The sequence below is a fragment of the Somniosus microcephalus genome, chromosome 14, assembly GCF_052327205.1.
Source record: "Somniosus microcephalus isolate GS21.2 chromosome 14, FLI_Smic_1.0, whole genome shotgun sequence".
NCBI lineage: Eukaryota > Metazoa > Chordata > Chondrichthyes > Squaliformes > Somniosidae > Somniosus > Somniosus microcephalus.
In genome coordinates, this window is record NC_141000.1 from 114827811 (window position 1) to 114853968 (window position 26158).

A 26158-nucleotide genomic window follows, 5' to 3' on the forward strand; every position below is an offset into this window, starting at 1 on the left:
TGAGACTTCAATCAGGTCACCTTGGAGTTTCTTTCTTCCCCAAAGTAACAAGCCCAATGGTTTTAATTTTCCCCATAACTTAACTCACTCAACGCGCTGAGTATCTGTCTAGCAAGGGGTCAATAATTCCCCCACAGTCCCAGTAGATGGTTATATTATAAATACAGAAAATTCCTGGCTAGCTCTGGGTCGACACCCAGCAGGATATTCATGTTGTGGCAGCCCACAAAACCCTCCCACCGTAGAGGACTAACCACCCTTTTGGATGGTATAATGATGGCTAGCGCCCTGGAAGGAGTGTTCCCATCACAGCCTATCTGACTGTTAATCAGCCTGCCAATCCTTCCACTGCTTCACACTGTTCTCCAAGGGAAGAGTGTGAAGATATGTTAAAAAAGAAACTCACTGAAAAGATACAATTAATTTTATAATTAGGACAAAGTTTAGGAGTCATTTTATTAAAATATTTTATTTTTTTGTTGTCTTCAGCCATTTGACTCTTCTCTCTGTGAAATAAAAATAAATTGAAAGCACGATTAGCTACAACAACTTGCCTTTTTGACATGTTTAGGGTGAGAGAGAGAGCGACATCTCAGACCACTGGTGGGTGGAGAAGGGACAGCAGGGGGCGGAACGGGAGCATGGACAGGTTTGGAAGGAGTCAAGGCACGGAGGAAGGGAAGGAATTTCAGGAGGCCTTTTGACACCAGAAGCGGAGCGGTAAGGAAAAGGGATTAAGTTGGGGAGATCCACAGAACAGAGGCGCAATGGCTGACTGAGTGGCCACAAGTGGTGAAGCGGAAGGTGCAGCCTTGTATCGGAGAAACATAGAAAATAGGAGCAGGAGTAGGCCATTCGGCCCCTCGAGCCTGCTCCGCCATTCAATGAGATCATGGCTGATCATCCAAATTCAGTACCCTGTCCCTGCTTTCTCCCCATACCCCTTGATCCCTTTAGCCTTAAGAAATATATCTAACTCCTTCTTGAATATATTTAATGAATTGGCCTCTACTGCCTTCTTTGGTACAGAATTCCACAGGTTCCCCACTCTCTGGGTGAAGAAATTCCTCCTCATCTCAGTCCTAAATGGCTTACCCCTTATCCTTAGACTGTGACCCCTGGTTCTGGACTCCCCGACCATCGGGAACATCCTTCCTGCATCTAGTCTGTCTAGTCCTGTTAGAATTTTATAAGTTTCAATGAGATCCCCTCTCATTCTTCTAAACTCCAATGAGTACAAGCCCAATCGACCCAATCTCTCCTCATACATCATTCCTGCCATCCCAGTTATCAGCCTGGTGAATCTTCGCTGCACTCCTTCCATGGCAAGAACATCCTTCCTCAGATAAGGCGACCAAAACTGCACACAATACTCAAGATGTGGTCTCACCAAGGCCCTGTACAAGACATCCTTGTTCCTGTACTCAAACCCTCTCGCTACGAAGGCCAACATACAATTTGCCTTCTTAACCGCCTGCTGCACCTGCATGCTTACCTTCAGCGACTGGTGCACAAGGACGCCCAGGTCTCGTTGCACTTCCCCTTCTCCCAATCTATTGCCATTCAGATAATGATCTGCCTTCCTGTTTTTGACACCAAAGTGGATAACCTCGCATTTATCCACGTTATATTGCATCTGCCATGCTTCTGCCCAATCACCCAACCTGTCCAAATCATACTGGAGTTTCTCGGCATCCTCCTCACAGCACACACGCCCACCCAGCTTTGTGTCGTCGGCAAACTTGGAGATATTACATCTAGTTCCCTTGTCTAGATCATTAATATATATTGTGAATAGCTGGGGTCCAAGGACCGATCCCTGTGGTACCCCACTAGTCACTGCCTGCCACTCGGAAAAAGAGCCGTTTATTCCAACTCTTTGCCAATACCTTGCCCCCAATCCCATGTGCCTTAACTTTACATGCTAATCTCTTATGCGGGACCTTATCAAAAGCCTTTTGAAAGTCCAAATACACCACATCCACTGGTTCTCCCTTAGCTATTTTACCAGTTACATCATCAAAAAATTCCAGTAGATTAGTCAAGCACGATTTACCTTTTGTAAATCCATGTTGACTTTGTCCGATCCAATCATTGTTCTCCAAGTGCTCTGCTATTACATCTTTTATAATGGACTCTAGCATTTTCCCCACTACCGATGTCAGGCTTACTGGTCTATAATTCCCTGTTTTCTCTCTACCACCTTTTTTGAACAGTGGGGTAACATTAGCTACCCGCCAATCCATGGGTACCGTTCCAGAGTCTATAGAATTTTGGAAGATGACCAGCAATGCAACTACTATTTCTAGGGCCACTTCCTTAAGTAGCCTAGGGTGTAGATTATCAGGCCCTGGGGATTTATCGGCCTTCAATCCCGTCAATTTCCCTAACACCATTTCCCTACAAATACTGATTCCTATCAGTTCCTCCCTCTCATTAGACCCTATGTTCCCTGACATCTCTGGGAGTTTATTTGTGTCCTCCTTTGTGAAGACAGAACCAAAGTATGTATTTAATTGGTCTGCCATTTCTTTGTTCCCCATGATAAATTCCCCATATTCTGACTGCAAGGGACCTATGCTTGACTTCACCAATCTTTTTCTCTTCACATATCTATAAAAGCTTTTACAGTCAGTTTTTATGTTCCCTGAAAGCTTACTCTCATACTCTATTTTCCCCCTCTTAATTAATCCCTTTGTCCTCCTTTGTTGAATCCTATACTGCTCCCAATCCTCAGGTTTACTGCTTTTTCTGGCCAATTTATATGCAGAGAGTGCATGTGGAGAACTTAGACTTCTCATACGTAAAGGCTCCGGTTTTTGCCTGTTCTCTGGCCAGGACAGACAGAGCACCCCCATGACAGTTTGCATGCATGTGTAATTACTGGGGGTAATTTTTAACTCTGCCGCCTGGGCAGTAACCTGGTGGAGCTGATCGCCTGCCCATTGTAGAACCCGTTCACTGTAGAACCCGCCCATTGAAGAACCCGCCCATTGCAGAACCCGCCCATTGAAGAACTCGCCCATTGTAGAATCATCTGTTGTAGAACCCGCCCGATTTACATTCCATTGAAATAATGAGGCAAAGTTGAAAACTACTCGCCTTAAAGTCATAGCTCAGTGATAGTGTTATTATAACTCAGTGATATTGTTATTATAACTCAGTGATATTGTTATGAGACACAGAGATCAGTAGGAAAAAAAATTACATATTTTAAGAAACATAGAAACATAGAAACATAGAAGATAGGAGCAGGAGTAGGCCATTCGGCCCTTCGAGCCTGCTCCGCCATTCAATGAGATCATGGCTGATCATCCAAATTCAGTACCCTGTCCCTGCTTTCTCCCCATACCCCTTGATCCCTTTAGCCTTAAGAAATATATCTAACTCCTTCTTGAATATATTTAATGAATTGGCCTCTACTGCCTTCTTTGGTACAGAATTCCACAGGTTCCCCACTCTCTGGGTGAAGAAATTCCTCCTCATCTCAGTCCTAAATGGCTTACCCCTTATCCTTAGACTGTGACCCCTGGTTCTGGACTCCCCGACCATCGGGAACATCCTTCCTGCATCTAGTCTGTCTAGTCCTGTTAGAATTTTATAAGTTTCAATGAGATCCCCTCTCATTCTTCTAAACTCCAATGAGTACAAGCCCAATCGACCCAATCTCTCCTCATACATCATTCCTGCCATCCCAGTTATCAGCCTGGTGAATCTTCGCTGCACTCCTTCCATGGCAAGAACATCCTTCCTCAGATAAGGCGACCAAAACTGCACACAATACTCAAGATGTGGTCTCACCAAGGCCCTGTACAAGACATCCTTGTTCCTGTACTCAAACCCTCTCGCTACGAAGGCCAACATACAATTTGCCTTCTTAACCGCCTGCTGCACCTGCATGCTTACCTTCAGCGACTGGTGCACAAGGACGCCCAGGTCTCGTTGCACTTCCCCTTCTCCCAATCTATTGGCATTCAGATAATGATCTGCCTTCCTGTTTTTGACACCAAAGTGGATAACCTCGCATTTATCCACGTTATATTGCATCTGCCATGCTTCTGCCCAATCACCCAACCTGTCCAAATCATACTGGAGTTTCTCGGCATCCTCCTCACAGCACACACGCCCACCCAGCTTTGTGTCGTCGGCAAACTTGGAGATATTACATCTAGTTCCCTTGTCTAGATCATTAATATATATTGTGAATAGCTGGGGTCCAAGGACCGATCCCTGTGGTACCCCACTAGTCACTGCCTGCCACTCGGAAAAAGAGCCGTTTATTCCAACTCTTTGCCAATACCTTGCCCCCAATCCCATGTGCCTTAACTTTACATGCTAATCTCTTATGCGGGACCTTATCAAAAGCCTTTTGAAAGTCCAAATACACCACATCCACTGGTTCTCCCTTAGCTATTTTACCAGTTACATCATCAAAAAATTCCAGTAGATTAGTCAAGCACGATTTACCTTTTGTAAATCCATGTTGACTTTGTCCGATCCAATCATTGTTCTCCAAGTGCTCTGCTATTACATCTTTTATAATGGACTCTAGCATTTTCCCCACTACCGATGTCAGGCTTACTGGTCTATAATTCCCTGTTTTCTCTCTACCACCTTTTTTGAACAGTGGGGTAACATTAGCTACCCGCCAATCCATGGGTACCGTTCCAGAGTCTATAGAATTTTGGAAGATGACCAGCAATGCAACTACTATTTCTAGGGCCACTTCCTTAAGTAGCCTAGGGTGTAGATTATCAGGCCCTGGGGATTTATCGGCCTTCAATCCCGTCAATTTCCCTAACACCATTTCCCTACAAATACTGATTCCTATCAGTTCCTCCCTCTCATTAGACCCTATGTTCCCTGACATCTCTGGGAGTTTATTTGTGTCCTCCTTTGTGAAGACAGAACCAAAGTATGTATTTAATTGGTCTGCCATTTCTTTGTTCCCCATGATAAATTCCCCATATTCTGACTGCAAGGGACCTATGCTTGACTTCACCAATCTTTTTCTCTTCACATATCTATAAAAGCTTTTACAGTCAGTTTTTATGTTCCCTGAAAGCTTACTCTCATACTCTATTTTCCCCCTCTTAATTAATCCCTTTGTCCTCCTTTGTTGAATCCTATACTGCTCCCAATCCTCAGGTTTACTGCTTTTTCTGGCCAATTTATATGCAGAGAGTGCATGTGGAGAACTTAGACTTCTCATACGTAAAGGCTCCGGTTTTTGCCTGTTCTCTGGCCAGGACAGACAGAGCACCCCCATGACAGTTTGCATGCATGTGTAATTACTGGGGGTAATTTTTAACTCTGCCGCCTGGGCAGTAACCTGGTGGAGCTGATCGCCTGCCCATTGTAGAACCCGTTCACTGTAGAACCCGCCCATTGAAGAACCCGCCCATTGCAGAACCCGCCCATTGAAGAACTCGCCCATTGTAGAATCATCTGTTGTAGAACCCGCCCGATTTACATTCCATTGAAATAATGAGGCAAAGTTGAAAACTACTCGCCTTAAAGTCATAGCTCAGTGATAGTGTTATTATAACTCAGTGATATTGTTATTATAACTCAGTGATATTGTTATGAGACACAGAGATCAGTAGGAAAAAAAATTACATATTTTAAGAAACATAGAAACATAGAAACATAGAAGATAGGAGCAGGAGTAGGCCATTCGGCCCTTCGAGCCTGCTCCGCCATTCAATGAGATCATGGCTGATCATCCAAATTCAGTACCCTGTCCCTGCTTTCTCCCCATACCCCTTGATCCCTTTAGCCTTAAGAAATATATCTAACTCCTTCTTGAATATATTTAATGAATTGGCCTCTACTGCCTTCTTTGGTACAGAATTCCACAGGTTCCCCACTCTCTGGGTGAAGAAATTCCTCCTCATCTCAGTCCTAAATGGCTTACCCCTTATCCTTAGACTGTGACCCCTGGTTCTGGACTCCCCGACCATCGGGAACATCCTTCCTGCATCTAGTCTGTCTAGTCCTGTTAGAATTTTATAAGTTTCAATGAGATCCCCTCTCATTCTTCTAAACTCCAATGAGTACAAGCCCAATCGACCCAATCTCTCCTCATACATCATTCCTGCCATCCCAGTTATCAGCCTGGTGAATCTTCGCTGCACTCCTTCCATGGCAAGAACATCCTTCCTCAGATAAGGCGACCAAAACTGCACACAATACTCAAGATGTGGTCTCACCAAGGCCCTGTACAAGACATCCTTGTTCCTGTACTCAAACCCTCTCGCTACGAAGGCCAACATACAATTTGCCTTCTTAACCGCCTGCTGCACCTGCATGCTTACCTTCAGCGACTGGTGCACAAGGACGCCCAGGTCTCGTTGCACTTCCCCTTCTCCCAATCTATTGCCATTCAGATAATGATCTGCCTTCCTGTTTTTGACACCAAAGTGGATAACCTCGCATTTATCCACGTTATATTGCATCTGCCATGCTTCTGCCCAATCACCCAACCTGTCCAAATCATACTGGAGTTTCTCGGCATCCTCCTCACAGCACACACGCCCACCCAGCTTTGTGTCGTCGGCAAACTTGGAGATATTACATCTAGTTCCCTTGTCTAGATCATTAATATATATTGTGAATAGCTGGGGTCCAAGGACCGATCCCTGTGGTACCCCACTAGTCACTGCCTGCCACTCGGAAAAAGAGCCGTTTATTCCAACTCTTTGCCAATACCTTGCCCCCAATCCCATGTGCCTTAACTTTACATGCTAATCTCTTATGCGGGACCTTATCAAAAGCCTTTTGAAAGTCCAAATACACCACATCCACTGGTTCTCCCTTAGCTATTTTACCAGTTACATCATCAAAAAATTCCAGTAGATTAGTCAAGCACGATTTACCTTTTGTAAATCCATGTTGACTTTGTCCGATCCAATCATTGTTCTCCAAGTGCTCTGCTATTACATCTTTTATAATGGACTCTAGCATTTTCCCCACTACCGATGTCAGGCTTACTGGTCTATAATTCCCTGTTTTCTCTCTACCACCTTTTTTGAACAGTGGGGTAACATTAGCTACCCGCCAATCCATGGGTACCGTTCCAGAGTCTATAGAATTTTGGAAGATGACCAGCAATGCAACTACTATTTCTAGGGCCACTTCCTTAAGTAGCCTAGGGTGTAGATTATCAGGCCCTGGGGATTTATCGGCCTTCAATCCCGTCAATTTCCCTAACACCATTTCCCTACAAATACTGATTCCTATCAGTTCCTCCCTCTCATTAGACCCTATGTTCCCTGACATCTCTGGGAGTTTATTTGTGTCCTCCTTTGTGAAGACAGAACCAAAGTATGTATTTAATTGGTCTGCCATTTCTTTGTTCCCCATGATAAATTCCCCATATTCTGACTGCAAGGGACCTATGCTTGACTTCACCAATCTTTTTCTCTTCACATATCTATAAAAGCTTTTACAGTCAGTTTTTATGTTCCCTGAAAGCTTACTCTCATACTCTATTTTCCCCCTCTTAATTAATCCCTTTGTCCTCCTTTGTTGAATCCTATACTGCTCCCAATCCTCAGGTTTACTGCTTTTTCTGGCCAATTTATATGCAGAGAGTGCATGTGGAGAACTTAGACTTCTCATACGTAAAGGCTCCGGTTTTTGCCTGTTCTCTGGCCAGGACAGACAGAGCACCCCCATGACAGTTTGCATGCATGTGTAATTACTGGGGGTAATTTTTAACTCTGCCGCCTGGGCAGTAACCTGGTGGAGCTGATCGCCTGCCCATTGTAGAACCCGTTCACTGTAGAACCCGCCCATTGAAGAACCCGCCCATTGCAGAACCCGCCCATTGAAGAACTCGCCCATTGTAGAATCATCTGTTGTAGAACCCGCCCGATTTACATTCCATTGAAATAATGAGGCAAAGTTGAAAACTACTCGCCTTAAAGTCATAGCTCAGTGATAGTGTTATTATAACTCAGTGATATTGTTATTATAACTCAGTGATATTGTTATGAGACACAGAGATCAGTAGGAAAAAAAATTACATATTTTAAGAAACATAGAAACATAGAAGATAGGAGCAGGAGTAGGCCATTCGGCCCTTCGAGCCTGCTCCGCCATTCAATGAGATCATGGCTGATCATCCAAATTCAGTACCCTGTCCCTGCTTTCTCCCCATACCCCTTGATCCCTTTAGCCTTAAGAAATATATCTAACTCCTTCTTGAATATATTTAATGAATTGGCCTCTACTGCCTTCTTTGGTACAGAATTCCACAGGTTCCCCACTCTCTGGGTGAAGAAATTCCTCCTCATCTCAGTCCTAAATGGCTTACCCCTTATCCTTAGACTGTGACCCCTGGTTCTGGACTCCCCGACCATCGGGAACATCCTTCCTGCATCTAGTCTGTCTAGTCCTGTTAGAATTTTATAAGTTTCAATGAGATCCCCTCTCATTCTTCTAAACTCCAATGAGTACAAGCCCAATCGACCCAATCTCTCCTCATACATCATTCCTGCCATCCCAGTTATCAGCCTGGTGAATCTTCGCTGCACTCCTTCCATGGCAAGAACATCCTTCCTCAGATAAGGCGACCAAAACTGCACACAATACTCAAGATGTGGTCTCACCAAGGCCCTGTACAAGACATCCTTGTTCCTGTACTCAAACCCTCTCGCTACGAAGGCCAACATACAATTTGCCTTCTTAACCGCCTGCTGCACCTGCATGCTTACCTTCAGCGACTGGTGCACAAGGACGCCCAGGTCTCGTTGCACTTCCCCTTCTCCCAATCTATTGGCATTCAGATAATGATCTGCCTTCCTGTTTTTGACACCAAAGTGGATAACCTCGCATTTATCCACGTTATATTGCATCTGCCATGCTTCTGCCCAATCACCCAACCTGTCCAAATCATACTGGAGTTTCTCGGCATCCTCCTCACAGCACACACGCCCACCCAGCTTTGTGTCGTCGGCAAACTTGGAGATATTACATCTAGTTCCCTTGTCTAGATCATTAATATATATTGTGAATAGCTGGGGTCCAAGGACCGATCCCTGTGGTACCCCACTAGTCACTGCCTGCCACTCGGAAAAAGAGCCGTTTATTCCAACTCTTTGCCAATACCTTGCCCCCAATCCCATGTGCCTTAACTTTACATGCTAATCTCTTATGCGGGACCTTATCAAAAGCCTTTTGAAAGTCCAAATACACCACATCCACTGGTTCTCCCTTAGCTATTTTACCAGTTACATCATCAAAAAATTCCAGTAGATTAGTCAAGCACGATTTACCTTTTGTAAATCCATGTTGACTTTGTCCGATCCAATCATTGTTCTCCAAGTGCTCTGCTATTACATCTTTTATAATGGACTCTAGCATTTTCCCCACTACCGATGTCAGGCTTACTGGTCTATAATTCCCTGTTTTCTCTCTACCACCTTTTTTGAACAGTGGGGTAACATTAGCTACCCGCCAATCCATGGGTACCGTTCCAGAGTCTATAGAATTTTGGAAGATGACCAGCAATGCAACTACTATTTCTAGGGCCACTTCCTTAAGTAGCCTAGGGTGTAGATTATCAGGCCCTGGGGATTTATCGGCCTTCAATCCCGTCAATTTCCCTAACACCATTTCCCTACAAATACTGATTCCTATCAGTTCCTCCCTCTCATTAGACCCTATGTTCCCTGACATCTCTGGGAGTTTATTTGTGTCCTCCTTTGTGAAGACAGAACCAAAGTATGTATTTAATTGGTCTGCCATTTCTTTGTTCCCCATGATAAATTCCCCATATTCTGACTGCAAGGGACCTATGCTTGACTTCACCAATCTTTTTCTCTTCACATATCTATAAAAGCTTTTACAGTCAGTTTTTATGTTCCCTGAAAGCTTACTCTCATACTCTATTTTCCCCCTCTTAATTAATCCCTTTGTCCTCCTTTGTTGAATCCTATACTGCTCCCAATCCTCAGGTTTACTGCTTTTTCTGGCCAATTTATATGCAGAGAGTGCATGTGGAGAACTTAGACTTCTCATACGTAAAGGCTCCGGTTTTTGCCTGTTCTCTGGCCAGGACAGACAGAGCACCCCCATGACAGTTTGCATGCATGTGTAATTACTGGGGGTAATTTTTAACTCTGCCGCCTGGGCAGTAACCTGGTGGAGCTGATCGCCTGCCCATTGTAGAACCCGTTCACTGTAGAACCCGCCCATTGAAGAACCCGCCCATTGCAGAACCCGCCCATTGAAGAACTCGCCCATTGTAGAATCATCTGTTGTAGAACCCGCCCGATTTACATTCCATTGAAATAATGAGGCAAAGTTGAAAACTACTCGCCTTAAAGTCATAGCTCAGTGATAGTGTTATTATAACTCAGTGATATTGTTATTATAACTCAGTGATATTGTTATGAGACACAGAGATCAGTAGGAAAAAAAATTACATATTTTAAGAAACATAGAAACATAGAAACATAGAAGATAGGAGCAGGAGTAGGCCATTCGGCCCTTCGAGCCTGCTCCGCCATTCAATGAGATCATGGCTGATCATCCAAATTCAGTACCCTGTCCCTGCTTTCTCCCCATACCCCTTGATCCCTTTAGCCTTAAGAAATATATCCAACTCTTTCTTGAATATATTTAATGAACTGGCCTCCACCGCCCTCTGTGGCAGGAAATTCCACAGGTTCACCACACTCTGGGTGAAGAAATTCCTCCTCATTTCAGTCCTAAATGCCTTATCCCTTATCCTTAGACTATGACCCCTGGTTCTGGACTCCCCGGCCATCAGAAACATCCTTCCTGTCCAGGCCTGACAGAATTTTATAGGTTTCGATGAGATCCCCTCTCAATCTTCTAAACTCCAGTGAGTATAAGCCCAATTGACACAATCTCTCCTCATACGTCATTCCTGCCATCCCGGGTATCAGCCTGGTGAATCTTCGCTGCACTCCTTCCATGGCAAGAAAGACCTTCCTCAGGTAAGGTGACCAAAACTGCACACAGGCTTTCATTGTCCAAAAATATCCATATGGAGCACTCACAAACTGTCCGGACCAGCAGGCAACTCTATTATGCCCGCGTCCTGCCAACAGATTGATTACAGATTGGCATTGTTAGAGGCCTGGGGTCAAGCCACCGCTTTGCCCACTAGGCCAGGGAATGGGGAGTAGCACAGGGAGAGGGAAAAGACACTATTATAGAATGGGGAATGCAAAGCAAATAAAACTTGTGAGCACGGAGTCCAGGTTCCGTTGCGTGTACCTCCATTTGCTCGTGTATCCATTCCAGGTATTCGGTGACCCTAGCGTACACTCCGGGTTTGTTCTGGTTTGCACAGCCCGCTCCCCAGCTTGTAATTCCGACTAATTTCCAAGCATTGTTCTCACTGCAGGCGAGAGGGCCTCCACTGTCTCCCTGTTTTAAAACCAAAGAGGAAATCCAAAGGTGAACAGATAATTGAGAATAACTGGATACATATGTACACATCACATGCATGCAGATGTACATGGGGATACACAGGAACTCACACAAATGGAAATACAAAGGCAGATGTACACAGGTACATGTACGCAAATAAATATACTAATTATGCAAAGCTTTGGGGAGCAGAACTGAGACACATTCAAATCTTCTGCAGTTCAATGGCCACGTTACCTAATGGGGTGCATCCGTGGAGCAAGGGAAATTGGAACTCTCTTGTTGACCTGCCAGCATTGAAATGCAGGCAATCTAAAAAATAACACTTCAGATACGTGGCGAGACTAGAGAAGCTGGGATTGTTCTCCTTAGAACAGAGAAGCTTATGGGGAGGTTTAACAGAGGCTTTCAAAATTATGAGGTGCCTGGATAGAGTCGATAGGGAGAAACTGTTTCCACTGGCAGGAGGGGCAGTAACCAGAGGACACAGATCTAAGGTAATTGGCAAACGAACCAGAGGCGAGATGAGGAGAATTTGTTTTTACGCAGCGAGTTGTGATGATCTGGAATGCGTTGCCTGAAAGGACGGTGGAAGCAGATTCAATGGTAACTTTCAGAAGGAAATTTGATAAATATTGAAAAATAAAAATTTGCAGGGCTACAGGGAAAGAGCACGGGGGTGGACCTAATTGGATAGCTCTTTCAAAGAGCCAGCACAGGCATGATGGGCCGAATAGCCTCCTTCTGTACTGTAAGATTCTATAAAACTGCTTATTCTACGTATTGTTCTGAAATTGCTTCATATCAGTATGGCTCATTTGGCAGTACGTTTACACTGGGAGAGCACTGTATTGTCAAAGTTTTCATTCCTCCTAGCCAAAACACTCAAGCAACATCACTAAAAGAGATTATCTGGTAATTATCCCAATGCTGTTTGTGCGACCTTGCTGTGTGCAAATTGACTGCTGAAGTTCCAACAGCAGGGTGGGAGGAGGCTCATGTGGAGCATAAACACCAGCTTGGACATATTGGGCCGAAGAAACCTGTTTCTGTGCTGTAAATACTATACAATTACAGCAGCGACTACATTTCAAAATACTTCATTGGCTGTGAAGCACTTTGGGATGTCCTCTGAGGTCGCCTCAGTACTGCACGGGAACGTCAGCCAAAATGATGCGCTCAAGCTGTTGGAGTGAGACTTGACCCCATAACCTTCATGACTCAGAGGCAAGAGTGCTACCCACTGAGCCACGGTTAACGCAGACTAGACACCAGCACCTTGCTGGGATCCAGTTTTACTGGGGCCGGGGAGTCAGGCGCAGTGAGAAATCATGCCAGGTCTTCAATACGATTGCCGGAACTGTGGAAATTCCTGATGAGTCACCTTAGGGGCGCAGACGCAGCGTCAGCCGGTCCCGCCCATTTCCTGGACACCCCCCCTACTGTCATTTGTAGCCTTCTGCTGCAGGTATCTCCATGGCCCTGAGGAAATTTGTAGCCAACATTTTTACTGCGCCATTGAAAGGCATGGAAATAAATATTTAGTGATCCAGACATTGCCCTGAGAGAGAGATAATGTGAACTTTTGCAAACACAAAATACCAAGGTTGATCATTATTGAAAGGAACCCTGATGGTGAGAAGTCCTCCTGAAAAAAGGGTCTGTAAGCCCATTTGAGTGACCAATTGACAAGAATTGTAGTGCATCTTTGAATATTGGCCTGGTTCAGGTAGGAAGCGTACCTGGCAGGAATCAATCCCTCCCTGCAGGTATCCAGCACAAATCATTCTGGAACTTATCCTCTTATAGTAAACTTCAGGCCGGCTGCACACGTTGTTGTGTATCAGAGGAACCTGGGCCTCCCTCAGACTGAGCGAAATTTCATCTGCTGGATTACAAAGGCACGTCATTCAGTATGTTTCACTCCACGGAACGATACATTCAAAAATATATTGGCCAAGGCTCTGCTGCCAAAATAACGGCGAGTTTAATGGGGCTCGAGGTTATTAACCTGTAAATCGTCCAGCGTCTTATGACAAGGGTGAGATACCCCGTGAATTGCGAATCGCCACAAGTTGTTGGACGATGTGCGCCGCTCCGTCGTTAGCCTCATGAAAGTGGCAGCTCACCCTCAACCTCCCGTGAGTTTCATGAAGTTACTGTGTTTATACGTTAATTGCCCATTTAACTCACCCCAGAAAGTTAGGGCTGGAACATTTTAATGAGGAGATCTATGTTCCTGCAGTGCCACTCAACCTCTCCGGCCCAGAAAGGGAACAATTTAAACGGTGGAGTCTCATTCCTACAGGTACTAAACTATTGTTAGAGATTTTTTAAATTTAAAATTTAACATTTTTTTCTTACTTGCCTTTCCATCTCTTTTTTCTTTCCCTTAATCCAGTCTTTCTTTTCTTCTCTTTTTTTCTCTTTCTGCTTTGACACTAATTCACCTTATTTCTTTCTCCGTCGTTCCTCTGTTTCTTTCTCAACACTTAATTAAGGAGATAGACTGTTGGTCCCATCGTTTGTCAAGGTCCCAGATGTCCCGTTGTCCTCGCCGTGCCATTGTCAGCTCGCATTTCCAGCAACTTACAGAGCAAAACATTTTCGAGCTGAAGGGTGAGGGAAGATGGCTAACTAATGGGGCACGCTGTGAGATGCCCTGCTCCAACAAAATCTGGGCTATTATTTTTACTTTACAAAGTGATGCACAGGTTTGGAAAAGCTCATTACAGTCGATCTAGCTGGACCCAAAGTTCAAACAAATAATCACACACACTTGCCCCCAAAAAACTATCCAGCTCCGTCTTAAATTTCCATACCTTTGCTATCATCAGTGTGAAGCTGTTAAATCTAAACTGTCCACTGACCTTCCCTCTCCAGGGCTTGAGTCCATGTCCCTGGCTACAGTGTTTGTGATAATGTTAAATCAATTATTAGCGCTCAGTTTATCAACACCCGTTGGAAACTGATTACGTTTCCTTGCTTCCTATTTTCTCCTCTTCCCCTCCCCTCCTCTCATGTAGACACTGGGGGTATCACCCACTTTACAATATAGGCCAAAGTCAAAATCACCCCCATTGACCCCTTGCTGTGCTACAGTTCCGTGGGTGACAGTCACTCTCTGATGCCTCACTCAAGTGAGCACTGTTTATATGTGAACCCGGGTGGTGAGTGCTGGTGGACTATTACACAGTGAATAACGCCATAGCCAAGCTTCATGAACCCAAAGCCCACATGTTTACAGCATGGCTAGAGATCAGGAGCAGCAACCCTGAACTTTTTTCTCTTGTCTCTTACTAAGTCTGACTTATTACATATGGGGAAATCACAAGGCACCTCCATAGCTTACTGCCCTGTGTATGACACATGCTTGTGCATTAAAGCACCGTGCCACTGTACCATCCCCCAGTAGGGTGTTAGTTATTTCCCCCCATTTCAAACTTTCTCCCCTCCTCTTTCGAAGGCGCTGACTCTTTGTGTGGTGCAGTTCCATGGGTAGAGCAGCCCTCCGGTATCTCACGCAAGTGGCCATTCTTTGCATGTGAGTGTCAGCAGCCTATTTGACTATGGGGAGTATATTTTGTCTTCATCTAAAGTCTCCACTGTGTGCATTTCTCAACAGGGGTCATTAAAGCATCGAGAGCAGGGATGCTGGCTGGCCGATCACCTCCTTGGCTCAGCAACATTCAGCCCAGCAAGATTCAGCCCAGCAACATTCAGCCCAGTTGTGCTGCCCCAGTTAGTTGAGATCACATAATGAGAACATAAGAGATAGTAGCAGGAGTCGGCCATACGGCCCATCAAGCCTGCTCTGCCATTCAAGAAGATCATGGCTGATCATCCACTTCAACTCCATTTTCCTGCCCGATCTCCATATCCCTTGATTCCCCTAGAGTCCAAAAATCTATCGATCTCAGCCTTGAATATACTCAAAGATTCAGCATCCACAGCCCTCACAACACCCAAATATTCACAACACGCTGAGTGAAGAAATTCCTCCTCATCTCGGTCTTAAATGGCCTACCTCTTATCCTGAGACTATGCCCTCTAGTTCTAGACTCTCCAGCCAGGGGAAACAACCTCTCAGCATCTACCCTGTCAATCCCCTTCAGAATCTTGTATGTTTCAATGAGATCACCTTTCATTCTTCTAAACTCCAGAGAGTATCGGCCCATTCTACACAATCTCTCATCATAGGACAGCCCTCTCATCCCAGGAATCAATCTAGTGAACCTTCGTTGCACCACCTCCAAGACAAGTATATCCTTCCTTAGATAAGGAGACCAGAACTGTGCACAGTACTCCAGGTGTGGTCTCACCAAGGCTCTGTACAATTGTAGCAAGACTTCCTTACTCTTATACTCCAATCCCCTTGCAATAAAGGCCAGCATGCCATTTGCCTTCCTTATTGCTTGCTGTACCTGCATGCTAGCTTTCTGTGTTTCTTGCATGAGGACACCCAAATCTCTCTGAACACCAACCTTTGAAAGTTTCTCACCATTTAAAAAATATTCTGTTTTTCTATTCTTCCCACCAAAGTGAATAGCCTCACATTTCCCTACATTATATTCCATCTGCCACCTTACTGCCCACTCACTTAGTCTATCTATATCCCTTTGCAGACTCTGTGTTCTCCTCACAGCTTACTGTCCCACCTAGCTTTGTATCATCAGCAAACTTGGATACATTACACTCGGTCCCTTCATCTAGGTCATTAATATAGAATGTAAATAGCTGAGGCCCCAACACTGATCCTTGTGGCACCCCACTAGTTACAGCCTGCCAACCTGAAAAAGATCCGTCTATCCCTACTCTCTGTTTTCTGTCTGTTAACCAATCCTCTATCCATGCCGCAATATTACCCCTAACCCCATGAGCCCTAATCTGGTGATCTGGTGTAATAAGCTTTTATGTGGCATCTTATCGAATGCCTTTTGGAAATCCAAATACACTACATCCACTGGTTCCCCTTTATCTACCCTGCTAGTTACATCCTCAAAAAACTCTAATACATTTGTCAATAATGATTTCCCTTTCATAAAACCATGTTGACTCTGCCTAATCATGTTATGATTTTCTAAGTGACTTGATATCACTTCCTTAACAATTGATTCCAGCATTTTCCCAATGACTAATGTCAGGCTAACTGGCCTGTAGTTCCCTGTTTTTTCTCTTCCTCCTTTCTTGAATAGCGGTGTTACATTTGTGACCTTCCAGTCCGCTGGGACCATTCCAGAATCTAGGGAATTTTGGAAGATCAAAACCAATGCATCCGCTATCTCTTCAGCCACCTCTTTTAGAACCCTAGGATGTAGGCCGTCAGGTCCAGGGGATTTGTCAGCTTTTAGTCCCATTAGTTTCTCTAGTGCTTTTTCTCTACTGATATTAATTGTGTTAAGTTCCTCAACCTCATTAGACCCTTGGTTACCCATCATTTTGGAATGGTTTTTGTGTCTTCTACTGTGAAGACAGATACAAAATATTTGTTTAACATTTCTGCCATTTCCTTATTCCCCATAATAATTTCTCCTGTCACAGCCTCTAAGAGACCAACATTTAGTTTTGCTACTCTTTTCCTTTTTACATACTTGTAGAAACTCTTACAATCTGCTTTTATATTCCTTGCTAGTTTTCCCTCATATTCTATTTTATCCCTTTTTATCAATTTTTTGGTCAACCTTTGCTGGTTTCTGAAACTCTCCCAATCCTCAGGCTTACTATTATTCTTTGCAACATTATAAGCTTCTTCTTTCAATCTAATGCTATCCATAACTTCTTTAGTTAGCCACAGTTGGATCACTTTTCCCGTGGAGTTTTTGTTTCTCAATGGAATGTATTTTTGTTGAGAATTATAAAATATTTTTTTTAAATGCTAGCCACTGCTTATCTATTGCCATACCTTTTAATCTATTTTTCCAATCTACCTTAGCCAACTTGCCCCTCATACCTATGTAATTGGCTTTATTTAAGTTTAAGACTCTAGTTCCGGACTTAGACAAGTCACTCTCAAAGTTAACGTGAAATTCTATCATATTATGATCACTCTGCCCCAGAGGATCCTTTACTATGAGATTGCTAATTAACCCTGTCTCATTACACAATACAAGATCTAAAAATAGCCTGTTCACTGGTTGGCTCCATGATATATTGTTCTTGGAAACTGTCCCAAATGCATTCCATTTATCCAAATGCATTCCATTTCTTAAACTCTCTTTACCTCCTTCATTGGTCAGACCCCATCCTGAGATCCAGCAGGTTTTACCTTCTGCAAAATCCTGCCCTGAATTGGGAAGGCAGATGGGTTGAATCCAATCTGTGTTAAAAAAAAAAATCTGGAAGTCATTCCCTGGAAGTACTTTTCAAAACTATAATTTCAAAACAAAATTCTAAAATAGCACAGAGTTGAAAAACAAGCCTCTGAATCCCTTGATTTAATGAGCTCTTTATTTGGGGGAGAGTGGGGTCGGGGTGAGAGAGTCAGTGGATGAATTACTTTCTCTTTCTCCATTTCAGAGATTAGGGCCTAGGTAGCTGAAGGCACGGCCGCCACTGATGGAGCGATGGACATTGGGGATGAGCAAATTACCAGAATTGGAGGAATGCAGAGATCTCGGATGGTTGTAGGGCTGGAGGAGGTTACAGAGATAGAGAGAGGGCGAGGCCATGGAGGGATTTGAAAACAAGGATTAGAATTTTATAATTGAGACATTGTCGGACCGGGCTCCACCATGCCTCGCTGAGATACTAGGGGGAAAAATTCAGTTGTTTGCACCTCCCATTAGCGCCTTAAGAGGGCGCTAATGGGGCGCAAAGCAACTAGCGCCCGGGCGCGGCAGTGTTTGCGCCGCTCGCGAAATTAACTAGACATTTTGCGGCGGCGCTAAACACTACCGCCATGATCTCCTGCACCGGCAGATCGTGACGTCAGTCGAGTGCGCAACGTCCCGGTAGCGCCCCGGACCGGATATTGAGTGGCGCCCCCTGCCTTACCGCCTGCCACTAGCAACGACAAGTTGAAGGGAGCATTTTGCAGTCAGAAAGGGACTGGGGGAGTGCTATTTAAAGGTGACCGCTTCCTGCCTTTTTTTGTTGGTGACATTTTTGCACCACGCATTCTGAGAGAGAGAGAGAGAGAGAGAGACTTCTGGAGAGATTCAACGCTGTGTGAAGGAGTTTTGGGTACTGAGCAGCACTTTGCAGGTTCATTTTGATTTGCCCTTCCTTCCTTCGCCAGCGCCCTGAGGTAGCGTCTCGCTCCTCGGCCTTTGCGCCTGATTTAGCGCTCCAATCACCTCCAGGGACGATAAAAGCCATGTTTGCCAGCGGAGGCGCTAATTAGCGCCAGGCGCTAAACTTTGCGCATGGCCGATAATGCCGGGCAATACTGAATTTTTCCCCCTAGATGATCTGCTCCCAGTCTTCTCCCGATCCCGCTCCAAAGCTGGGCACCAGGAGGTAACAAGGACTCTGAATCTTGATTGAGTCTCTCTGGGAGTTCTTGGCCTGCTGAGTGATGCCAGTCACAGAGAATGGAGCGATATTTTCACCCATGGTACACTTACGTGTCAGACAGATCAGGGCCCGGTTTAGAGTAAAGCTCCCTCTACTCTGCCTGCATCTCAATCCCATCCTTGGAAAAAGAATGCCTATTGAGTGAGGTTTCCATATCCCATACCAACAAACCCTCCAAGCTGTGACTGAGCCTAGATTTAGCTGAGTTGGGTCACAGTCAAGTTTGATAAGGTCCTAATCTCAGAAGAGCACTAGTGTGAGATGCTTATTTCCAACATTAGTCTTTTGAGTTCTGTCGAAAGGTCACCGACCTGAAACGTTAACTCTGTTTCTCTCTCCACAGATGCTGCCTGACCTGCTGAGTATTTCCAGCATTTTCTGTTTTTACCTCAGATTTCCAGCATCCGCAGTATTTTGCTTTTGTATTAGTCTTTGGTGTAGCCACTCTGAGTGATAGTGACAGTATCACGCCAATTGGTGTCTAATTATGAATAGTTTCTGTACTGTGGGCCCAGGCTCTGTAGGAACTATGTTGAAAGTGCGGCAAGATTCATTTTCACATAGCGACGTTCGTTATAGGCTGATGGAGAGAAGAGTCTTTCACCCATGTCAGTCTGGAATAAATCTTGACCCAGGTCATGAATGTGAAAGGACAGCTTGCTAACGTGCTCCATAACACAATTGCCATTGTATTTAATTTTCAGAAAGGGTCCGAAAACCAAAGTTAAGGATCTTTCCGTGAGCTTTCGCGAGCAAAATGGGAGGCACAGTTACCATTAAATGTCAGCGGCCTCTCCAGTTTCATGAGTGCAATATCGTAATCGTAGGTCTTTCCTTTGTATTTCCTGTGGTATATGATCTTCTCCACAATGTAGGATGAAGTTTCAGACAGAGGCTGCTCTACAATGCCAACGTATACTTTCCATGAGGAGAGGAATATAAACCTGAGACCACAATGAACAGAATTGAATTAGATTATAAATTTTAGAAAGGCTAATGCTGTGACCCGACCTCTCCTTCCCCTCCCGAGCGGAAAGTTGCACTCACAGCGAGTGTGGGGATGCAGAATTAGTCCCACAGGGCTGAACCTTAACTCCCAAAAAAATGGGTGAGTTGGGCGTCGTGTTAGAGGTTAAAATCTGGAACAGGAACTGAACCCCTGCCTCGACCCCGCCCGCTTCCGGTTTTAACAGAGGCGGGATGAGGGGCGGACGACCAATCCTTGAAACTTATAAAATTCTAACAGGACTGGACAGACTGGATGCATAAAGGATGTTCCCGATGGTCGGGGAGTCCACAACCAGGGGTCACAGTCTAAGGATAAGGGGTAAGCCATTTAGGACTGAGATGAGGAGGAATTTCTTCACCCAGAGAGTGGTGAACCTGTGGAATTCTCTACCACACAAGGCAGTTGAGGCCAATTCATTAAATATATTCAAGATGAAGTTAGATATATTTCTTAAGGCTAAAGGGATCAAGGGATATGGGGAGAAAGCGGGGACAGGGTACTGAATTTGGATGATCAGCCATGATCTCATTGAATGGCAGAGCAGGCTCGAGGGGCCGAATGGCCTACTCCTGCTCCTATCTTCTATGTTTCTATGTTTCTATCCACTCACGGGAAAGCGGGGTGGTAATTTAAATATTATAATGAGGCTGCCTGCCTTCATTTGAACAGTCATTCTATTTTTTAACCACTGGCGGCCGGGTTTCCCAGGCCTCGGGAAACTCGGCAGCTGAAGAGTCGGTCCTGGTCCTTCCCTTTGGGAGGTGTGAGACTGACACTGGAACAGGCTTTTAAAAAAAATTCATTCCTGGGATGTGGGCAAGTTATTTATTGTCCATCCCTAATTGCCCTTGGTGGTGGTGGGCCACTGCAATCTGTGAGGTGAAGGTACTCCCTTGTAGTTGTTTGGTACAACTGAGTGACTTGCTCGGCCATTTCAGAGAGCAGTTAAGAGTCAACCTCATTGCTGTGGGTCTGGAGTCCCATATAGGCCAGACCAGGTAAGGACGGCAGATTTCTTTCCCTAAAGGACATTAGTGAACCAGATGGTTTTTACAACAATCTGGTAGTTTCATAGTCACCCTTATTTTATTTTATATTTATTTAATTAACTGGATTTAAATTCCCCAGTTGCCGTGGTGGGATTTGAACTCATGTCTCCGGGATCATTAATCCAGGCCTCTGGATTACTAGCCCAGTAACATAACTACCATGCTACCGTTCCCATGCTGAAAGCAAAATACTGCAGATTTTGTGAATCTAAAACCAAGACAAGAAATGCTGGAAACACTCAGCAGGCCAGGCAGGGTCTGCGGAGAACACAACATTGATGTTTTGGGTACAGACCCTTCTTCAGAACCAGAAGATATTACAGACAAACAGCACTTAAAAAGGAACAGCACAAAGGCCACACACATGGGAAAAGAATGATTGTACTGTGCTTAACTGCAGAACAGGTGATGGTTAAATAACAGAACATAAGGCAAAAAGAGGATAGGCAGGTCGAGTAGGAAGTATGATAGAAAATGACAGCTGTGGTTCAGTTCTGAGGTCATTAAAGTCAAAGGCCCAAAAATTGTTGGGAAGATAATGGCGAGTTCACAACACCCACCAGTAACATTGTGTAAAAAAACACAGCAATTTTTGACGAGGAAGAGATGTGGAGTGAGTTGCGAATCGCCACAATTTGCTGGATGATTGGCGCCTCTCCGCCGTTAGCCTCGTGGGAACGGAATCTCAACCTCAAGCTCCCCGTTGACATTCATTGAGTGTCAAGAAATTGCTGGATTTGCACTGTCAATGCAAATTATTTAGGGCTGATAATTCACGTCACAATCATCCTGTTACTGAGGCGATTTATGTTCCTGACATCCCGCTCAACCTTGGAGGCCCAGAAAAGGAACAACTGAAACTGTGGTGTCTCACTCCCGCAGGTAGTAAATTGTTCTAGAGGTTTCTCAAATTTGAAATTTTTTTTCATACTTTTTCTTTCGGTCTCTTTTTTATCTCTCTTAATCCACTCTTTTTCTTTCTCTCTCTTTATTTCTCTTTCTGTATCTAATTTGACTCGAATTCACCCTATTTCATTCTCTGTCTCTGTTTCTCCCTCTATCTTTAAATCTCATTGGTTGAGGAGATAGACTATTGGACCCGACGTTCACTAATGTCCCGTTGACCGTTATCAGCTCGCACTTCCAGCAATTAAAGCGCAAAAATAACATGATCTGAGGGGTGAGGAAAAAAAAATCAATTCATGGCACTCGTGTAAGATGCGTGGGAGAAAGGTGAGGTGTTGTTCCTCAGCTTTGAAAAGGGCGTGACAGCAGGTGACACAAAACGTGATCAACACGTGGCGTGGACCTGTGGGAAAAAACCCGAGGATAATTTCAGGAACAGTTAGACGTGGTGACGGAGGGAATGTTGGGTCTTTCTGGGATGAATGAGCGAGGAAGAGGTTGAATGGCCTTCCCCCATCCATGTCTACCTCCTAGACTTCTACCTGTGAAAGGTTCATTGAGTGAGGTGGGGAATGGGACATAGAGGCAATGTAAAAGGGGAGGCAGGGAGGAGGGTGGGGGTAATTCAATGTATTTTTGCTCATGCGGGGAGTGCTTTGCTTCATCTCAGTCACCCTTTAAGCTGGCGGTTGTGGGGGGGCGGTGGGGGATGGGGTGGTGTGGGGGGGGTTTGGGGGTGTGGGGAGGGGCGGTGGGGGGGGGCGGTTGTGGGGGGGGGGTGGCGGTGGGGGAGGGGGCGGTGGGGTGGGGGGGTGGAATTCTAAAGGAAAAAAAAGCCAAATCGTAGCGTCGGATATGACCACTGCTCACTGTGATTTGCTGAACGAACAATGCTTTCGTATTGTAACTAAAAGACATCAATCCCATCGATGCACCAATCAATTTGGATCTAGTCACCCCGACCTTTGGTTTGAGTTGTGAGGAAGTGACTTACTCGACAACACAGTGCGCGGCAGTTGCTATCCATTGCGAGGCTATGATGGATCCTCCACACAGGTGCTGTCCATCGAAGTGAAGACTAGCCTGCCAAGGCCAATGACCAGCCACCGAGAGATTCCCACCAACAATTCGAGGCGAGTATCTGGGTCTGGAGCCACACTCTGCACAAGGGAAGTCACACGAATTTCAGGGCAAGCTACACGCTTTAGATTCTCTCCTCACTGCCTGTCCCTCCCTCCATCTTGCTCTATCACTTCTTCTCTCTCCCTTCTTGTACCTCTCACTTTATCTCCCTCTCTCACTCCTCTTGTAATCACTTCATCCTCCCTCATTCCTTCTCCCTCCCTCACTCCTGCACACACTCCGTCCTTCACTCACTCCCTCACTCCTCTTATCATCACTCTATATCCCTCCCTTACTCCTTCTCCCTCTCACACCTTCTCCTACCCTCACTTGTGCCCTTTCCTTCCCTCATACCCACTCTCCCTACCTCACTCACTCCTCATAATCGATCCTTCTCCCTACCTCAGTCCTTCTCCCTCATTCACTCTTGCAAGCTCTCTTTCCCTCCTTCACCCTCACTCCCTCATGCTCACTCTTATATTCACTCGTTTCCTCTCCCCACTCCTCCTCCATCCTTTACTCACTTACTTACTTACTTCTCCTCTAACCTTTAGTCCTTCTCACACCCACCCTCAATCCCTCTCTGAGGAAAGCAGGGGTGTCCTGGCCAATATTTATCCTTCAATCAACATCACTAAAACAGATGATCTGGTCATTATCACATTGCTGTTTGTGGGAGCTTGCTGTGCACAAATCAGCTGCCGCGGTTCCCACATTACAACAGTGACTACACTTCAAAAAGTACTTAATTGGCTGTAAAGCGCTTTGGGATGACTGGTGGTCGTGAAAGGCGCTATAGAAATGCAAGTTCTTTCTTTTCTCTTCCTTTCTCTACCCCGCTCTGCAAATTTAATGAGACCCTCGCCTGTTTCGGGCATGATTGCTGCTTGCCGGATTCCTTGCCTGCTGTAAAATCTTACCGGGCCGGACGTCAGCAGGAACGGGGCAGTACGTAGTGCACCGCATTTTTCGGCCTGCTACCCGCCGCATTTTCCGCTTGAAAATGGGATGAAAATCGCCCCCATAGTATCTGCACATTTGTGGCGAGCACATTCTTACACCAAGTCTGCAAAAACTGACTTTACCTCCCAATAGGTGGTGCTATTGCACCAATAAAAGACAGTGGCCTCAGCAGTGCCACCTGAAGGCAATGAGTGGTGCTGCACCCGGACAACCTCATTTATTTCATTTACCAAGTTCCAGAGTGTTTGTTTTATGAGATTGACAGTATATTACATTTCTCTCTGTCAATCACTTTCTCGTGATATTTTTGTTTGACATGCTTGCTAACTTCTATAAACAATCTTTATGACCCCCCCAACTGCAAGGTATATTTTGCTCTGTTAAAGGTGCTATGTACATAAACTGCAACTTACATTTATGTAGCGCCTTTAACGTAGCAAAACGTCCCAGGCCGCTGAACAAGAGCGATATCAATAAAAACATTTTTGACACCGAGCCACATAAGGAGATATCAGGACAGATGACCAAAAGCTTGGTCAAAGAGCATCTTAAAGGAGGAGAGAGAGGTGGAGAGACGCAAAGGTTTAGGGAGGGAGTGCCAGGGCTCAGGGCCCAGGCAGCTGAAGGCACGTCCGCCAATGGTGGAGTGATGAAAAGCGGAGATGCGCAAGAGGCCAGAATTGGAGGAGCGCAGAGATCTCAAAGAGTTGTAGGGCTGGAGGTTTTTCCTTCTTACAATTTTCCAAAGGAGGGTAAAATTGTGCTGGGTATTGTTAGAGCTTAAGGCCTTTGTATTACATTTCTTTCTCTGCTATTTGAATAGAAAATAAGAAACTAACAAATGGAATCTCACAGGAGTGCATTAAGCTACTCAGTAAGATCATGGCTGATCTTCCACCTCAACTCCACCTTCCTGCCCTATCCACATATCCCTTCATTCCCTTAGTTTCCAAAAATTTAGCGATCTCTGTCTTGAATATACTCAACGACTGAGCATCCACAGCTTGCACCAAGTGATTTTACCTTGTCTATTTTAATATATTTGTCTACATCTACTGGCCTTCCATTGACCATCCCTCCCATTTTGACTTATCGTTTGCGGGGAGACTCCAGATGTCCCCCATAATGACAGGGCAGAGGTCAGAGGTCAGGAACTTGCCTGGGATTGGTTGAGTTACACTCTCCTACTTCCTGTGCCGTCTTGGTATATTATTGAGCTGTATCAGAGAATTCCACAGATTTACGACCCTCTGAGAGAAGAAATTCCTCCTCATCTCAGTTCTGAAAAGGCGACCTTTTATTCTGAAATTATGCCCTCTAGTTCTAGATTTCCCCACAAGGGGAAACATCCTCTCTGCATCTACCCTGTCAAGCCCCCTCAGTATCTTATATGTTTCAATAAGATCACCGCTCATTCTTCTAAACTCCAATGAGTATAGGCCCAACCTGCTCAACCTCAGAAGCTCACTGTTTCTGGGGGGAGTTCATTAAAATCCAGCATTGAATGAGAAAGGAGTAGATTTATTAATCTTCAGCTCATGCAAAACTCTGCTGATCATTTCCTATTCCACGCCAAGTCCCACTCACCCATCACCCCTCTCCTTGCTGACCTACCTTGACTCCTGTTGGGGTAAAATTGTTGCGCCTAGGGAAGGTAAGGGTTAAAATATATTCTTGCTGCTCCGGCTTTGTCAACTTACAGAAGTGACAGTTTGCAATAGCATAAAGTTAACTAACTTACAGCAATAGCATAAAGTTGATTAACTTACAGCAATAGCATAAAGTTAACTAACTTACAGAAGTGACAGTTTGAAATAGAAAAGGGTTGAGCAACTGATTGGTGCAGGCGGGCGCATGACTAGATAGGAATCTGCCCCTTGGCCTGCTAAAAAGTACGATGATATAATTAAGTTGTTTTTAAAAGAATGTGATTGGAGGTCAGTTGTTGCTAAGGCGCCAGATTGGCCGAAGAATAACTGACCAAGACTAATGAAGTAATAACTACTGATATCGGTACTTTCCAACCTTTTTGAACTGTATAAGAAGCGCTCGATCACCACTGTAAAAGCGAGTGCTGGACACAAGGTTGCGGAACCTTTGTCTCTTCTCCCAAAGTACTTTGTCCGAATAAATTGTGTGCTTTGAACGATCAACAGACTTGGTGAAGTTCGTTTTCACTTACAAA

The 26158-nt window shown here is 44.9% G+C and overlaps 1 protein-coding gene across 1 annotated transcript in view; it reads right to left on the reverse strand.

Annotated features, from left to right (window-relative positions):
- Window positions 1–423: 423 nt before the first annotated feature.
- Window positions 424–26158, reverse strand: part of tmprss3a (transmembrane serine protease 3a) — a 61255-nt gene continuing 35520 nt past the window's right edge. Inside the window, exons 7-12 of the mRNA XM_086007234.1 lie at window positions 22883–23048; window positions 19699–19868; window positions 17630–17725; window positions 13152–13297; window positions 11254–11406; window positions 424–506 (exon numbers count right to left, since the gene is read on the reverse strand). Coding sequence (XP_085863360.1) covers window positions 486–506; window positions 11254–11406; window positions 13152–13297; window positions 17630–17725; window positions 19699–19868; window positions 22883–23048 — 752 coding nt within the window. The 3' untranslated portion in view covers window positions 424–485. The remainder of the gene's footprint in view (window positions 507–11253; window positions 11407–13151; window positions 13298–17629; window positions 17726–19698; window positions 19869–22882; window positions 23049–26158) is intronic.